At 41.9% G+C, this 19171-nt stretch overlaps 1 protein-coding gene across 3 annotated transcripts in view; it reads left to right on the forward strand.

The window, feature by feature from the left end:
* XRCC5 (X-ray repair cross complementing 5) overlaps nt 1-19171 on the forward strand; it is an 87862-nt gene that overhangs the window by 58147 nt on the left and 10544 nt on the right. For all 3 annotated transcript variants that reach the window (XM_079782329.1, XM_079782328.1, XM_079782330.1), the window contains exons 17-19: nt 13504-13613; nt 15879-15975; nt 17717-17784. In XM_079782329.1, coding sequence (XP_079638455.1) covers nt 13504-13613; nt 15879-15975; nt 17717-17784 — 275 coding nt within the window. The remainder of the gene's footprint in view (nt 1-13503; nt 13614-15878; nt 15976-17716; nt 17785-19171) is intronic.

Genomic DNA, 19171 nt, shown 5'->3' on the forward strand with positions numbered 1-19171 from the left:
ATTCATTTACATTAGTAAATGACAAGCTCACTCAGTACAGGAAAAATTGTGTAGATTTCAGGAACTTGTTAGAGCATAGAGGTGATTAGTTGTGAGTAATGAAACCCAATTTACATTTTAGTGACAATAGGAATGCTATTTTATTTTTTTGACAATAGGCATTTTTGTCTTACATCAGTGTGTATAGATTTAGAAATTTTTTAGATTCATTATTCCCTCCTTTCATTTGTTTCTTCTTTGGTGCCATTTCTCAGGGTTTATTTTGTTTGATTCATTATTTATCTACTACACTGAGAAGAAGATATATGGAATAGCTAAGGTTGGATTGTTCTGTAATTGTTCCCATTTCTAATTACTCCTTAGATGGACTATGATGCAGCCAGCAAGACTCATATATTGGAATTTTAAATGTGTTTAATTACAGGGAGGGTTGAATCTACAATCCAAAAATAAAATTTGCCTGTAGCAAAACTGGTTCAAATTGGTAGACTTTCATGAGAGCAGTGGGTGAAATTAAATACTTTATAAGGTCCCTTTTTAATACTACCCTTTAAGTATATGAGTAATAAACAGAAAAAAGTAAGTGGTTCAGAAAGAATAAAAGAAAAAAAGATCAATGAACTACAAGGATTTTGAGCTTCATCATTAATAAATACCAACCCATGAAAAATGTCTTTCCATTTAGGACTCACTAGAAATAGAAACAGTTCTTTATTGTCTACTTATATGATAGCCTCTTGTATGTCACAAGATGATTTAATTGCTCCTGTGGCCTCTCCTCATTAAAAAATAAGTATGTGCTCATTGGAAAAAAAATAGTAATGTAGTTGTACATAAAGTTAAAAGGGGGAAGTCTCCTCTTTCATTGTTCCCCTCTCTTCCAAAGCCTCCTGATATCCACATTCCTTACCTTGCTTTCTTACTCTTTCTTCATTAGAATAACCCTGTTAATGCTCTCTATTTTAGTCAAGATGGTTAATTGTTTTAGGACAGCGGTCACCAACTTTTCAGACCTCACGGACCACCAGTGGTCCGTGGACCACCAGTTGCCGACCACTGTTTTAGGGTATGATAACTTGAGGTTATAGCCATTGGCAGCACATTTTGGGACCCCCCATTCCCATTTACTGTTGATCAATTCTTACCACTTTGTACCCATTTCTAATTCTCTCCTAATTTCTCATCATCTTCTAGATCTGTCTCTTCCTTTCCATCCTAACTACCACTATTCTAATTCAGGTTTTCATTACTTCACATTGGACAGTTACAGCATTCTTCTATATTAATTATCCTTGGAGTTGTTCTCGTTCACCTCATCCTATATGTTGTCTAGATTTAGCTTCTTATAGCACAAATTTGATTATGGGTCATCCCTTCTTAATTATTCCCCATGTCTTTAAAATTAATGCCCCATTCTAGGCTTTCCACTATCGTTTCCACCCTGCCATTCCAGATTCATTCACAGGTCCCCTTTGTGAACCTTGAACCCAAACCAAACTGTATTCCTACTAATAGCCTTGTGACAGTGGCTTTCCTACTTCTGTATGTTTGCTCATGATATTCCTTCCACAAAGCTCCATTCTTTTTTCTCACTCCCAAATCCCATTCTAAAGAGATGCTTGTGATTTAAGAGTTAACATATCCTGGGATGCCAATACCGAGTAGTAGTTTTATTGTAGTATGACTCATTATCAAAGATGCTGCTGCTAGCCTGCTGTCAAATAACCTCCATCTGTTTTCCTTTTCTAAGTACTTCTGGCTAATAGTAATTTTTTTTTGTTTCTTTCCATTGTTGATTTTAACAAAGCAGTGCTTGGGAATAATAACAATTTGAATTTTTGAATTACAGCAGAATTAATTCTCAGGTAAGATCATTTCATAAATTTTAGCCCCATCAAAGAAGAAGTAGAGAAAAATAACATGTCTATATTTTGAGCTTTACAATATGTAACTTTCTTCACAAAACCAGAAAAAGATAGAGGGAAAAATTAAATGGGGAAAAAAAAGGATCTGAGAGGGTCCTTAAAGGAAAGGTTCTATACTAGTATAAACACTGGACATCATTATTTATCAATTTTTAGAAAGATTTACCACATGGAGTACAGTTGTTTTAAAATTTCTGGTACTTGATATTTCCTTTAAGGAATTAGTCACATTTTTGAGGTCTCATAAAGCATTGTATGCCGCCTCCTGCTCCTCCATCATCCACGACAGCACAGTCAATCAGTGGCCACCTGCTTCTCTCCTTGCTGAGGAGTCTGGCTCATCATTCACTGTAGCTCTTCAGCTAATACAAGAATTTCAGTTCCATTCAATTACCAGCTTTTAATTGGAGCCCATTGCCAGATTGGTCTCCTGTTCCGGAGCATCTCTTCTTGGCTGCACTGTTACTATGGCTACTTGTTTTTTTTCTGCTACTTTCTGCATTAGCTTGATGACATCCACTCAGGTATGAAGCTAGACAGATACTGTAGAATTTCTACAGAACCAAACACTGTCATCTTGCATTCGCCTCCCTCCTACTGCCCATCTGGAATGGGATCAGGTTTAGATGGTGAGGTTCTTAATTCTTCTATCTCACTTTTATTTTACTGAGCTTTGCCAAGTTTTAGAATTCTAGGACCTTAGAAAATTGTGGAGACCTTCTTTCTCTGTTTCTCTACTTCCTACCTCCACCCCCACCACATACTTTCAAGCATATGGCATATGCATTACATAAACAAGCTGAAGAAATCACCTTCTCATTTGATGAGAAGATCTTCCTTTAGTTTCTTTCTTATCTAGCCTCATGTCCCAGTTTTGTACTTTAAGTGCAATCCTTTCTGGATTGGGGGAATTAGTTACACTAGAATGGATTTTCTTTGGTCTTTAGTTAACTGCTATATGCCCTGTAAATGTTAATTGATAACCTTCAGGTTTTGTGGGACATGTGCAGTGGGTCTTTAATGGTTAGATTGAATGCTTTTAATAAAAAATTAAAGAGCATAGAATGTCATGAAACCCACCCACTGACCAGGAAATAAATTTTTCCCGCTGACTTGGGAACAGATCTGGTCTTATACACCAAGTTATTTAAGATGAGAAATATTATTCATGCAGAATGAAAAAGACTTTTCATAATGTTCTCTTACATGAAGTGTGCTTACAACCAGTAGACTAACTGGATGCCATTTCTCTACTTTCTCAATTGCTTACACCATCATCTATTTTTTAGAGTATGCTAAGACCAAGAGACTCACAGTTAGCTCAAATAAAAACAAAAATAAAACAGAGAACTCATAGTCTGCAGGAGTGGATTCTGACAATAAAGGCTTTGCATTTACTCTGTCCTTGTGCCTGGGGTTTTAATTTAACACATCAATGAAAAGGCTGCATTTACCAAGGGGGAAAATACTCAGCAGGACTTAACTTTTATTAGTGCAATTTGTAAGAAATTACAGCATTTAATGAGAAAATCGTTAAGCATGAAAAAAATGGGCTGTAATTGAACTTGTGGAGTTTAAATGGTGAGGTTTTAATTGAGTTTTTTAGTTATTGGTAAGAAAAAAATAATAAACAACCAGGGCTGTATCTGTACGGCTGAGGTGGTCAGCACTTCATGTACCTTAGTGCAATTTCCTGTACTGCTGGTCATGCATAATATGATGGCTGTGGTGTTCTCTGTGTGGTATCCACGGACTCCTCCTGCCTGGCAGGTGAGGAAGCCAGGCTGAAATCTGACAGAACAATTTCTAAAAGGAGAAAGGACAGGCGAGGGGCAAAGAGCAGGACAGAGCTGTGTCACCTTCACAGGCAAGCTGCTTAAAAACAAGATAACAGCCCTGACCGGTGTGCCTCAGTGGATAGAGCGTCGGCCTGCGGACTCAAGGGTCCCGGGTTCGATTCTGGTCAAGGGCATGTACCTTGGTTGCAGGCACATCCCCAGTGGGGGGGCGTGCAGGAGGCAGCTGATCGATGTTTCTCTCTCATCGATGTTTCTAACTCTATCCCTCTCCCTTCCTCTCTGTAAAAAATCAATAAAAAATATTAAAAAAAAAAAAAACCAAGATAACATTTGAATATCCTTTTCAGGTTCAAAAGCTTCTACCTTTTTCTTAGTTCTCAGTTTCTTTTGTTGCCACCCATTGACTTCTTTTTCCCCAATAAGGCTTTCATTAAAGACTACAAAAACGAAAAACAAAAATATTAGACCAAGGAAGCAAACATTCCTGGATATTAGAACTGAACTCTTTTGGAATGGAAGCAGAAAGATATTTAAGAAATTAATTGGCATATCTTTTGTCATTTAGAGGGAAAATATTTAGATACCTTCTTCTTGTACTTAAATTTTTAGAAGAAGTAATACATTTGACGTCCAAAAGGACATGACACCCTAGGACAGTGATTGCGAACCTATGACACGCGTGTCAGCACTGACACGTGTAGCCATTTCTGATGACACTGACACGCGGCCGCTGAGGCGGCCGCATGCCGAGGATGAAACATTTGCTGCTCCTGAGGATGAAACATTTGCGAAATAATGTTTTTTCCTCAAAGTGACACACTACCCGAGTTATGCTCAGTTTTTTGGCGAAGTTTGACACACCAAGCTCAAAAGGTTGCCCATCACTGCCCTAGGAAGATTCAGTCACTTCTAGTTCCTCTGGTTTATCATCATAGTCTACACAGTGTGGCAACTCTGCTGTGTTTCAAATGTTAAACCTGGAGGAAAGGGAAGCGTATGTAGTTCTAAAGATGTTGAAGTAGAAATGAAAGTCATATTTTTTATATAACTGTTTTTGTAGAAATATAAAAACATTTAAATGGCTTTAAATATGCTTGTGAACCTTTTCAATAACTTCTTACTAAATTTCATTGTATCCTACCTTGCTGGAAAAAAAGAAAAAAATCTATACACTTTATCTTCCCTTATTATTTAAAGAATACCTTCTTAATTTCTATCTCCTGGAAATATTCAGTGCATTAAATGGGATGTCCATCTCTATCTATACTAATAAAAGGGTAACATGCAAATTGGTCAGGGCGCCCTCATAGTAACGATCGAACAGCAGGATGCGTGGGGCGACCAGGCCAGCAGGGGGGTTACTGAGGGACGACCAAACGACTGAATAGCAGGTTGGAGCAATCAGGTTGGCAGGGGGGTTAGTGAGGGATGACCAAACAACTAAACAGCAGGCTGTGTGGGGTGACCAGGCTGACGGGGGGGCGGGGGGGGATGGGGGGGCAGTAAAGGGCAACCAGGCCAGCAGGGGGGGCAGTTGGGGGCGACCAGGCCAGCAGGGGGGTTGTGAGGGGCTACCAGGCCAGCATGGGGGGGCAGTTAGGGGCGACCAGGCCAGCAGGGGGGAGGGCAGTAAGGGATGACCAGGCTGGCGGGGGGGGGGGGGCAGTTAAGGGCAATTGGGTTGGCAGGCAGAGGCAGTTATAGGGGTGATCAGGCAGGCAGGCAAGCAAGCGGTTAGGAGCCAGCGGTCCCGGATTGTGAGAGGGATGTCCCAGATTGGAGAGGGTGCAGGGGAACCCCCCCCCCCCCCGCACGAATTTCGTGTACCAGGCCTCTAGTAGGTTTATAATAACACATTGAACCCCTTGCTCCTAGGCCCACTCCTCACCCTTTCCCTGTGCACCAGAGGAGGGAGGAGTAGGGAAGAGCAGGTTACATTTCCCAGGATTCTACATCTACTGGTTTCCTACTGGGTTCAGCCAATGGAAGACCCTGGTGGGAGATTGGTGGGCAGGAAAAAGGGAGGTGGGGAGTCAGGGTATTCCTCTTTCTCCCTTATGTATTAGGCAGCATCTCCCTTATGTGTTAGTCAATCCTCCAGGGTTTTGGCTCCCATTGGACAGTTATACTTCTTAATTATAAAGTTACAATATGTAAGCTTTCTACAATTGGGTCCCACCCGATGTGTTAGGCAGTTCTTCATGGTTTTGGCTCCCATTGGTTCTTTGTAATTGGGTGGGACCCAATTGTGGAAAGCCTACATAGTGTAACTCTCTAAGTACAAATTTAAGTACAAACGTGTTAAATTTGAACCCCCTGAGGCCTAGGTACACTCTTCTTTCTTTTTTCTCCCCTCTGCTTCCCTCTCCTCTTCTTCCACACACTGCCAAAGGTCTGCTAAGGGCTATTTGCTGTTCCTAATCTTTGGGTTGTAGCACCATTCTCAATTGTCATTATAGCTTTTAGTTACCTGTGTAATAATTGCCTGCATTAAACTTTCTGGGTTAAATATTCAGTGATTTCTATTATTCTTGTTGAGTCCTGACACAGCCTCTAGCCACAGTGGCCAATTTATATCCTACTAGAGGCCCGATGCACGAAATTCATGCACATGGGAGGAGTCCCTCAGCCCGGCCTGCACCCTCTCCAATCCGGGACCGCTCAGGGGATATCTGCCTGCCTCTCGCAATCCGGGACCACTGGCTCCTAATCGCTCACCTGCCTGCCTGCCTGCCTGCCTGATCACCTCTAACCCCTCTGCCTGCCTTCCTGATCGCCCCTAACCACCTATGCCTGCCTGATCAACCCTAACCAACTCTGCCTGCCTGCCTGATCGCTCCAACTGCTCGCCTGCTGGCCTGATTGCCCCTTACCACCTCTGCCTCACCCCACACACAGGACCTAGGATTCCCTCCTCTGGCCAGTCGCAGGCACTCGGGACCCGGGCATCCCTCCCTCTGGTCAGCCACAGGCACCCAGGACCCGAGCCAGCTTTGCCCAGGCTGGCCACAGCTGCAGGGGACCGTGGGCAGGTGGCTTGTTCCTCTCCCAGGCCGCAGGCGCAGCTGTTGGCAACCGGGACCTCGAGGCGGGTGGCTTGTCCCTCTCCAGACCACACCCTGGCTGGTCCCCATTCCTCTCTCATGAGCTCATTTGTGCCTGGCTGGTCCCCATTCCTTTCTCCTCAGTGTTGAGTGTCTGAGCCGTTAAGGCATGAAGGCGTGAGGACGGTGTGACGACCATTTGCATGTTAAATCTTTATTATATAGGATAGGATAGTAAAGAGACATAAGGAAGCCTGTTTGTGATCCGTTTCTGTTTTAGTTGCCTGTGCTAGAAGAGACTCATTTTCTTATCAGGCAAATGTTTCTTGTAAGTTTCTGATTTAAAACAGTGGTTATAATTTACATATAGATTTAATTGGTGGCAGATTGTACTACTTGCTTAGAGTTTTATTTGCTGATAGATAATGTTTCCTTTTATTCTCTTAATGACTGACCTGACAAGGAGCTTATTTTATTTAGATGCTTGACATTTATTGTCACTTTTTCATTTTGTTTATAAAGATATCTTATACTTGGTTATGTAAATCTGTTCTTAACATTTAAAAATGATTTAACTGCTGACTGCAAAATGTGCACTTCTTCAATAAGCAAAATTCATGTGAAGCATTTAGATGATGAGAAGAATTAAATTGGGAAACATCTTGAATGATGCTTGGGTTCAGCACAATCATTTGAAATAGTTTTCCAGTCCTTTATGTGTAGTGTGTGACAGATGAGTGAACCTACTGCTTTTGTGACTCTGACTGATGGAGGGAAGAACCCACGGTAAATGACTTCCTTTCACTTTGTTAGAAACATCTTGGCAGAGGGCAGAGGTGGTGAGTGAATGTAAGTCAGAGGCTATCAAGCATGTGGCCCCGGGTGTTTTGGTCCTTGTGACTGTACGACTAGAAGAGATGTGATTCAGTGTATAGGCCTTTGGATGGTGTTGAATGTTTTCTCTAGAGAAGCAGAACATACATTTCAGATTAAACAAGAAAACTTCCTCTTACATAACCCTTCTGAATCTGGATAGCATTTTAATATAACACTACAGTATTATTGTTTTGAGACTAATTTTGTGTATCAGCAGTCTGTACTTATAAGATGCTGGGTTAATATATAATGCCCATATTTAAAACCTCAAAATCCAAAACAGACATTTTTGAAATTCAGAATAGACATTTTGATTTTGAAGACTCATTGAGATAAAAGACAGATCTTGTCTGACTGGGCCATTTTTTATATTAGCTACTAATGAGTGTTACTGAGCCTTTGACTAATTCTGAAAACCATTTTGGTAATAATTGGCGGTGTGATTTACTGAGTATGAACACTGGCAGACTATTCCTTAGCCCTATAATTGATGTAGAAGCAGCCAAAAACACCCTGATGATCAGCATTTCCTTTTTGTAGGATGGAGAGGAAGGGGGGAGTCAAAGCATAATTTAGCCAGTGAAGGATATTATTTTTAGCCTTTTCTGAATTTTACTTTTATTAAAAGTGACAGGAAAATATGAAATGCCACTATATTTGGGAAGGGAAGTCTGTTATTCACATTCCATTCTCATAATCAATGTATTAAAGCATCATATGTATTCGCTAGTGTTAAATGATTCATTATAGTCAGCAAACTCAAAATAGTCTAGGGAGAGGGACAGAATTCAGAATCATGGGTCAGATGCTCAGACTATGTGACCGATTGTTTCTAGAAGGGAAAAATCTGGTTCTTTGTAATCATTGGGTCTGTCGAAAGTTTGGCTATGTTTATCTGTGTTCCTGAACCTTCTGGAGGAAAGCATAGAATAGTCTAATATGCAAACAAGAAAACTATCTATACTAATAAAAGCGTAGGTGGTCATCACACCCTCACGCTGTCACAATCCATCACCAGGGTGGGCAGGGCTTGGTGCTGTGTGTGTGGTATGGGGGCGGGTCCTGGCAGCTGCTCCACGCGGCTTCTGCTGGGGGTCCCATGGCCCCATGCTCTCTGCGGAGGCAGGACCCCTGGCTCTGGCCTACCTCTTGTGGCAATCCATCCGGGAGCCCCAGAGGGGTGGGCGGGGCCTACCTTTTTGGGCAATTGATCGTGGGGCTCCTGCACTGTGAGAGGGCACAGGTCAGGCTGGGGGACCTCCCACCCCCCAAGTGCACGAATTTTGTGCACCAGGCCACTAGTATCCAAATAAGCCCAGAAATACTGTATTTTCCGGCATATAAGACAACTTTTTAACCCAGGAAAATCTTCTCAAAAGTCGGGGGTCATCTTATACGCTGGGTGTCATCTTATAGGGTGGGTATATCCCAAACTCTATATTTTAACTGGAAAAGTTGGGGGTCGTCTTATATGCCCAGTCGTCTTATACGCCGGAAAATACAGTACTTAAAAACTTCATTCTTAAATAGAAACTGGGTCTTGACATTTCTACTTCCTTTTCTTTGAATTCCTTCTTTCCCCTATCATTATTGCAAATGGGTTGTTGGCTTTTTTATTTGCTTTATTTTAGTCTCTCTTGAATATTTTTTTTCTTTTGGATATTTTTCTCTGTAAGATGGCAAGTGTGTGTGTGTTCCATCATGCTTCAAGATAAAATGGGTCAGAAAGCTGTGTTTTTGCAAAGCAGTTCAGTACCTATTTAGTTGCTGCATAGACTCCTGGGTCTGAGGATTCCATAATTTTCAGTCCTTAATCTCAACTACTCTTTCCTTGCAGTCTTTATGCTGTAACTAGTGGCCTGGTGCACAGATTCGTGCACATTAAAAGGAAATCAGGAGCCTGGGACCATGTGCCCGGGGAGTTTCCATGACCCCTGAACCACCAGGAAGTCAGGTGGGGAGTCTGTCCTCCTCCCCACAGCTTCCTGAAAAAGTATTTCCAAATGTCCCCTCTGCGGCCAGGGTCACGCCTTGCTGGCCAGGAGGTCCCCAGTGAACACCTTGGGCTGTGCTGGATGCTTTCCACCACTCGGAGCCGGATAAGAGACGCTTAGAGGTGAACACTACAAAGTTTGGGATCTTGGAGGGCGGGGGTGCTCTCTCACCCACGCCCCCACCCTTCAGATCCATCTCTCTGACTTTTACCCCAATTGTCAGTCGCCACCTTGTGGCCATTTTTATATTGCTGCCTTCCTCTGTAGCTCAGGGAATAAGTAAGAGATGAGATTTGATCTCAATGCCCACGACATAGTTCCAGGAGCCCAGCGGCGATATCAGGCTCGTCCCGGTTACTCCGAGTATCTGCACTTCATCCGTTCCCCGGAGATTGTACCTGTAGGTTTATGGGGTATGTGCCTCATGGCAAGTTCTGGCTGAGCTGTGGGTGTCCTCGGGGTGGGTACCAGCACCGCATGGGGGGGGGGAGGGGTCCATCCGTGGGAGCCACCATCCGTGGGCCCACCTGCCCGCGGGAGCCGCCAGGGATTTGGGGGGAACATGGGAGCCTGGATGCAGGCCAGGCCCAGGAAGGGTGTCATGGGCTCCACCGTGGACACGCATAGGAGATCCGCTCATCAGATTGGGATTTTCTCACTTTTTCCGGGACTCTCTCCGGAGGTGGGGACCAGTCTGCTTGGAAGTGGCATCTGGGGTGGTAGGAAGGAAAGAGGGAGAGGCGGATTGCAGTCCAGGGTAAGGTGTGTTCTTAGTATTTCAGTTGCACACATGGCGATAGCTAAGGAGTGGAACCTGGCCCTGATGCCCGAGGGGGAGTTCCAGGGGGCCAGCGTCAGTATCAAGGTAATCCTGGTCACGTGCAAATGTTCCATGCTGCATTTGTTCGGCAGTAGATTGTACATGCAGAAGGGGGTGATTTTTTCATGCAACTCATGGCCCAAGTGTGGGGGTTCACACCTGCTGGTGCCCCTCCGCCCACTGGAGCCAACTAGCACTCTGCAGGGATCCAGGAGCCGGTATTCGGTGCCAGGACGCTAACCTTTCTGGGAGATGGGGTCGGGGCCGGGTGGTAGGTGGAAGTTGCGAAGGGCTTGCCCACAGACATGCGTGGGTGTCTGTCATTGGGCTGGACTTCACCGGCGCTCATTCTCGAGATGGGGGCTGGCCCAGGCAGTATGTGCGTGAAGTGCCTCTGTGGGGTTTTCCCAAGCCTGCATCCAGAGACCCAGAGGGCAATAGGCAGCCGCAGGCTTTGAAGGGAGAATTCCAGGGGCCGGTGGTGGCTGATCTGTGGTCATTCCGTCTACACCCCCACCACCCAGGCATTGGGACTGCAGTCTTTTTGCTGGAGATTGCACCTTCCAGAGGCGAGAGAGGCTTGTGCGCCGCAGCTGCGCTCGCCAGCCGTGAGCTCAGCTTCTGGCTGAGTGGTGCTCCTGCTGTGGGAGCACACTGACCACTAAGGGGCAGCTCCTGCATTGAGCGTCTGCCCCCTGGTGGTCAGTATGCATCATAATGACTGGTCGTTCTGGTCATTCCACCATAACAGTCCCTGGGCTCTTATATATATAGATAGTATGTAACATTATTTATGTAATACCTTATGACACAGCAGACAACCCTGCTATTCCAAGCTTCTCTTCTCTTAGTCTCTGTGACGCCATAGCCTCCTGTTTTTTATCCATCTCCTGTCCTTTTCTTCTTAGCCTCCTTCATCAGCTCCCTTTTCTCTTGTTTCTTCCTGTATGTCTGTCCATGGACTCCATATACTGGATCATTTGTTTTCTTCAAACATAACATGTGCTTTCCCATCTCTATTCTTCCGACTTCTGCTCAATCTGTTTCCTGCTATATGACAGCTAAATTTTATTTCTCATTGCCAGCTAAAAAAAACCACATGTTAATTCATGAATTTTTAAAAATTCAGATCAATTGATATATTCCCACAACATTCTTCACTTTTACCGTCTATTATTTTTGTGTATGTGTGTTATATCCTCTATTAGAGTGTGAACTCCTTAAAAACAAGAATCTTATCTTCAACTTAATTGAATCTTCCACAGACCATAGCATAGTGTCTTATACGTAGCAGTTACACAATAAATATATACCAGGTTTAAATTAATGAAAATGATCACTAAATCAAGCATAGAGGAACATTTACATTATAGCTTGAAAGATCCCTCGTTCTCATTCAAAGGAAATGAGAAACTTGGAATCTCTGGGATTTACTGCCATTGACCTATAAAGGCTCTTATTTGTGCCCAGATATATAACTCTGAATGAACTTTATATCAAACTGTCTGATAAAGAAGCCTGCTTTAAGTGGAATAGGAAATATCAAACATTTGTTCCTTCACCTTTCCAAGCTGCAAAAGAGAGATAGCTTTTGTTGCTTTGAGCTTCTGTCGATGGTTTTCTGCTGTGCCTACTAATCAGGGTTGTATTGTTTACCTTGTTTAAAAAGGCCTATCCGAGTGTTCTTTCTTTCCTTTGAATTGCTGTTGGATATTAATTTACTGCTGCTGCAGGATACATTGGTAAAGATTTTCAAAATTGCAAGGAAGTGTTTCCTTAATCCCTCAAGTTCATTAAGTACTTTTTTTATAATGGAGATCATAATCTCCTAGTTGGTAGAAGAGATGAAATGGTTACCGGGCATATTTTCTCTTGCTGCAGAATTTTTATATTGGAAAATACTTCATCCAGTTTATAATCCTTTCCACATGCTGCAAGAGCCTTAGGAAATAAGTGGGCGGCACTGAGTTTCCTGTCTTTCATAAGGCATCTAGCATTGGTCAGGTCACTGTGATTCAGTTAGTGGTCCTTACAGGCGAGCCTTGAAAGTACTTTTCATTAGTATTGTATGCACACATTCATAACTGTTAGAGTGCTCAGATGAGGCCATGACCACGGCAGACACGCAGTCTTAGAACATCTTGACCATTCAGCATAAATTGCTGCCAGCCCTAGGGAGTGGTTTCAGGGGCTGAGTGAGAAGGAGCCGTTAGGCCATGAAGGTGCATGTCTCTGTGGTTTGTTCTGCACAGATCATAAGGGTCAGTTTTAATCTGCTCAGCAACTTAAAGTTTTCTGATGACGTTGTGTTTCTATTTTTCTCTGCTTTTATACTGAAGAATTGTTTGTCTATTTGTAAGGCAGCCCCAAATTTCAGTCCACCTTGGAAATGATAACATTAATGTGTTTTCTCTTTCTGTAGCATTTATGACATTGCTGGCTGACAGTTATTGTTTATTAAGTGTTTATTATGGCTTGTAGACTGTTGAACAGCATAGAGATTATTTGGGTTAAGCTGAGGGCAGAAGATCTGTAGCAATGACTTCCCATCCTAAAGGATATTATTAAATTAAGACGAGGCTGGTCTTTTCTAATTTGACCTGGGATTAGTAGAAGATGAGGTGTCCCTGCCTCATTATTTTCCACTGTCTTGCTCTGTTTGACATTTATCTTAAGTGTAATTAGGGGAGGGACTAGAGGACCTATCTTTTATAAATATATCTGTAAAGGCAGTTTTAAATTACCCCAATGGTTCCTAAATTCTAAGGAAGGGAGAATAAAAAGCAAAACCAATAATTTTTTTAAAACCCAACAATTTAGTATTTGAAGTCCCAAATGGAACATTTAGCTATAATTCTAAGCATTTTAGAAATTAAATTTTATTTCTTGACAAATATCAGTAAGTACCACCCAAACTTTTCAAATAAAGACATCTAGAATCAGCATTTTGCATCTCCAGAAAAGAAGATAGCCACACAGAAGGATATATTCTCTCTAACAAGCATCACTTGAATAGAGAAAAATAAAACTTGTCTTGTGTTCTAGCGAGTCGCCAGCTTGTAAGTCACATTGAACAGTTTTTGGATACTAACGAAACACCGTATTTTATGAAGAGCGTGGACTGCATCAAAGCCTTCAGGGAAGAAGCCATTCAGGTAATACTATCCTAGCCTGTCTCCTCACCCTAAACCATTGGCCATCATCACAGGGGAGACACATCTAGCACCCACAAATAAGCCTGGGCTTTGGATCCTGGGCTTTGGAAACAATCAGTCTCACTATGAATAGCAATGTATGCCAAGAGAAGTGGAGATGACTAACTCATCCTACTGTCAGTGTCATTTCTGAGGGGGAATAAGGGGTGGAAGAGTGGAATGTTTTATCCCTGGGAATGAGCTTTTTGTTATGTTATAGCCCTGGCTGTATGGTTTCTATTAGGCAAACAGGAGAGTTCCATTGTACCCCTAGTGGTCCAGTCATTATTGTAAAGGGTGGACTAATTATTTAAGGGTATTGATGGGAAATATATATTGTGTAATTGTTGAAAAGGATTTTATGAAGACAGGAGTAGGGATCTGAATGCCAGGGTGTAAAAGAACACTGAAAATTAATTACTCAGTACCTCTATCCTGCCTTTTGTGTGGGTTTTTGTTGGTGTGTTTTATTGGAAATGTTTATAAAACACTTCAAAAAATCTTCCAAATTATTTCTAGGCTTTTATACATAAGCTCTAGGCAAGAGTAAGCAAGTTTAAATTATAAAAGGAGGCACAATTGTAGTTCTTATGTCTTGTACTAATTAATATTTGCTGAATGAATGAGCAGTATAATTCTTGAGTAGTTTAGATACTTGCAAAGAATAAGAAATGGGACAATGATTACAGTTAGAATAGAATAAGACATTTAGTAGTAGGTGACCCAAATGCCCTACAGATAAAAGAAAAACTTTTGGCAGAGTAGAGTCAGAAGAAGACGGAGGTGACTCAGTCGGGTGGAGAAAGATTTCATTAGGTGGAAAAAGGCAGTAAAAAAATATTGCTTTTAAGTAACACTGCTCCCCCAGGCTAGATGGTGTCTGAAGACATTTCTATGCACTCCTGCCACAACTTGTCCTTAAAAGTACCCGGTGATAGATTTCTTAAAAAAAAAAAAAAAAAAAAAAAAAAAGGAAAAATAAAAAAAGAGTTGGAGGAGAATCAAAAGAGACGTTAAAATTATATCAATTAATCTTAATGTAAAGACATTTCTAATTGTAAAAAAATGTTTTTAATGTTTTATGGAATAGCTAGTGGTGGTGCACGAAATTCATGCACAGGGGTGGGGGGAGTTCCCTCAGCCCAGCCTGCACCCTCTCCAATCAGAGACCCCTTGGGGGATGTCCGACTGCTGGCCTGCCTCTACCTGCCTGATCACCTCTAACCTCTTTGCCTGCCTGCCTGATCGCCCCTAACTGCCCTCCCCTGCTGGCCTGATCTCGCCCTCAACTGCCCTCCCCTGCCGGCCTGATCTTGCCCCCAACTGCTCTCCACTGCCAGCCTGGTTGCCCCCAACTGCCCTTCCCTGCTGGCCTGATCCTTCCCCCAACTGCCCTCCCCTACTGGCCTGATCTTTCCCCTAACTGCCCTCCCCTTCCGGCCTGATCTCGCCCCCAACTGCCTTCCCCTGCCAGCTTGATCACCCCTAACTGCCTCTGCCTTGGCCCCCACCACCATGGCTTTGTCCGGAAGGAAGTCAGACATCCGGAAGATGGCTGGTCGACCCGGTCTAATTAGCATATTACCCTTTTATTAGTATAGATTGGGGAAATGTAAATACTGATGGGTTATTTGCTTCTATTAAGGAATTCTTATTAAATTTTATGACTACATTTTAAAGAATCTATATATTTTAGATATTGTGTATTGAAATACTTATAGATGAAATAATATGATGGAAATTTTCTTCAAAACAGTCTGAGTTGTGGGAGCAGGTGGAGGTATAGATGAAAGAAGATTGGCCGAGCTGCTAATTGTTGAAGCTGGGTGATGGGTATATGAGTGTTCAATGAGTTATTCTCTATTTTTGTTTGAATATGTCTATATTAAAAGTTAAAAAACAAAGTACCAGGCCACTAAAAAACTGTGTGGCTTTGGAAGGTTCTGTACCTTCCACAGATGGAAAGATTTCAGGTTCCTATCAAACGAAGTTGAAATTGGAAATAACAGTTTTCCATTTACCAAAGAAATATGTATATTATAGATATATATTATATATATTTAATACTATATACAAATATATAACATATATTTAACATGTATAAATATACACATATATGTATAATTGTAATATATATACTGTCTGTTATAAATGACTAATTCAGTATATATAGTACTTTGGCCTGGGAGGACTTATTTTTATATTTGCTCTGACTTGCCCCCACAGTTTTCAGAAGCTCAGCGCTTTAACAATTTCCTGAAAGACCTTCAAGAGAAAGTGGAAATTAAACAATTAAATCATTTCTGGGAAATCATCATTCAGGGTAAGCTATCATTTTCTTCAAATATTGATGCTATTTTTTCTAAATATAAATACAAATTCTAATATATATATATTGTGTTGTGTGATGACTTTTGATGTGTATTTGGGAACAGCTCAGGATTCAATGAACTAAAAATATAATTTAATAAGCCTAAATACAAAGAGGTAAATAATAAGTATGCATGTAAGTCCCACATGAAACTGTAGCCTGGCCTGTTTCAAAGATCACACCTTTCTGTTAGATGAAGGAAGCTGTGAGGGTAGAATTGCCCCCTTCCCCAGACTCTGAGATACTTTGAGTCCTGCTGGACCCATGGCACTTTCCTTGGCCTCACCTGCTACTTTTCATTACCATGTTGTTGGGCTTCTCATAGCAGCAGACCAGCATCTTCATGCACCAAATTTGGCCACTCAGTTCCTCAGTTATTTACAGTGACCAATGCAAATTAAACCTAGAAAGAAGGTAATACACTTTTTTAAAGCTTTGTGTTTGATTTTCTTCATGCCCTTTGCCCACTTTTTTAAGCAGACTTGATATTTTTTCAGAACCCAAGTATTCTGTACAAGCCATTAAAAACAATGATGTTAAAAAGTATGAAACTTTTCACTTGAAATAGGGCCCCAGAATTACCTTCAGCCTGCTTTATGTGCATTTCTGTGGGAAGGAGTTACATACCTATCTATCCAGCTTCTAACGGGCAGCTTTTCATCACACAGGCAACCATTTCCCTGACAGTTCATTTCTCAGCCCTTTAACTTCTACACTCGGGAGCAAAAGCAATTAGAATAGGTGGCAAATGGTGCTTCCTCAAATCACTCTTGTGTCTCTGCTGCCGACCTGGTAGATGAAAGAGATTGGTTTTGGTATTTATTGAATGCCTCCAGCATATTGTTTGCTGAAAAGAAACTTACAGGACATACACAAGATACATATTTTCTGAGAGCTTATATCCTATTGAGAGAATACACATGACTTGTGCCATTTCTAGGTACAAATGGATATTAAATGCATGTGCTTTTCTGAAAGTATTTCACGCATTAGCCATTTGAGGCAGGAGAAAATCTTAGGAAGAAGAGAAAACTAAAGGGTAGATTTTCTCTCCTTGACTTGCTCTCACTGAGCTAAAATTGATGTGCTGTGCTAAATGATAGACATGGCCATTGTAAGAGATGTTTCCTCCCGACCTTGGCCTTCCTGCTGTTCCATCAATAGCCAGTAACACTCCTGGAAGTCAAAATGTCTGCAGATTCCCATATTGGGTACCAGAGCATACAGTCATTCAGTTATCACTTATTTACTGAGCTTCTGTGTACTACATTGAGGGGAATATAAAGATGAATAAAACCTGCCCTAGAGAAAAGTGTAGCATCCCAATAGAAGAGATGAAATTTATACAGGGTAAGTTATACAGGGTAAGATATGATGAGAGCCATTTCAAAGGCATGAACAAAGTGATCTGAGAATTCTAAAGGAGAGATTATTTCTATCTGGATTTAAGCAAGGAAGGCTTCACAGAGCATTTGCGATGTGACTTTTACACAGGCAAAACTAGGAGAAAGGGTAATGTAAGATGGAAGGAATTAGGTGAATGAAATGTCTTTATAGTTTTATATTCCTTACAGAGAAGAGCACAATCATAGTTTTAAAAATCTCCAGTTCTAAATGGGAAGAGGTATGGTGGAAAGGAAGGTGGGACCGGGGTTGATTCTGTACTTAGATTTTACTCTGAATTACTTTTTAGATGGAATTACTCTGATCACCAAAGATGAAGCCCCTGGAAGCTCTGTCACGGCTGAGGAAGCCAAAAAGGTACTGACTGCTCCCTATCTTTAGATCAATTATTGCAGTGAACGTTATTTTCTTACCCATTCTTATTTGAAGAAGTTACATTTTTGAGGGTAACTATTTTTAGTGTACCCATTTTTATTCAGTTAACAGGCAAATTGCAGCATCCTTGTGGGGGAAATTATAATCTCACTTAGTGTTCCGTAGACTGTGGTAATGTTTCAGAACTCTCCTGTGACCCCAGCTTTAGTAGCTCCAGGGCTGCTGACGTCCATAGTGCATACCTAGACCCCATTCCGGCCACACATTGGTTGGCTGAGGAGCTATTTTTTTACAAAATATACTGATGGCCAAACCCCTACCCCAAGATATTTTTTGTCTGAGATGGGTCCTAGGCATGGTTTTGAATTTGTAATTTTGCAGCAAGGTGGCAGAACATTGGTGTTCTGGCATAAGGCACATCTAGAAGTTTTCGGTAAGTTAAAAGACCCCATGTGTGAGACCCAGGAGATTCGTATTGACCCATATAGTTAGGCCAAGGTCTCCCTGTTGTGTATGAGTACTGAATCTGATTCAGCTGTGAGTCAAATAGGTGTGGCTATGTAGGTCAATAATCCTTCATTATACCTAGGTTTTTGATAAAATTTTAATGGAATTAAATTGAATAGCTCAAAAGTGTATGGTTCATAGCATTGAGCTTCAGTTTCTGTCACTGATTTACCCAGTCCTGTCAGCACAGCGCCTGGCCGCTGCCAGTTGTGTCCTAAGCCTCTGCTGTCTGCTAGGCACTGTGCTGATGGTAAGACAGCACCCCTGTCCTCTGAAACCGAAAGGAGCAGTTACAGGTAGCAGAGGGAGGCAGTGAGACTCAGAAAACACTGTACCGTGGAGGGAGAGCTTGGTCTGGAGTGGCAGACAGGAATCTGTTAAGGGAATGGCAGGAACAAGGCTGGAAATATTCATCTTACGGCTAAGTTTAGGCCAAATCAAAAACACCTTGAATTTTTATGAGTGATTTGGTAGAAACTCTAATGTTGTTTGGAAGAACAGTTAGTCTAAATATGCAGGAATTTTTTAAAGCACTTTGCCTGGCAAAAGCCTTTTGTTTTCAGGAAATAATATGCTGGAATTTTAGAAGCAAACGCTAAGATGCTGATTATTGTCTCAGGAGGGGTTGTCTGCACCCTCTCTGCCATAATCCGTACTATGAGGCTGCCAGTACTTGAGAGTATGTCATTCAGCGGCTGTGTTTTATTTCTATTTGTTACTTTATACAATGGCTTGCTGATATTTCGCCCTCTAACTGGGTTGTATCATTCAGGGCTCTGCACAGAGGCAACCAGTAGAATGTGTGTGGTAGAAGGGAGATTGATTTATTTTAAGGGATTGGCTCATATGATTGTGGAAGCTG

Source organism: Cnephaeus nilssonii, assembly GCF_951640355.1.
Source record: "Cnephaeus nilssonii genome assembly, chromosome: 10".
Classification (NCBI taxonomy): Eukaryota; Metazoa; Chordata; class Mammalia; order Chiroptera; family Vespertilionidae; genus Cnephaeus; species Cnephaeus nilssonii.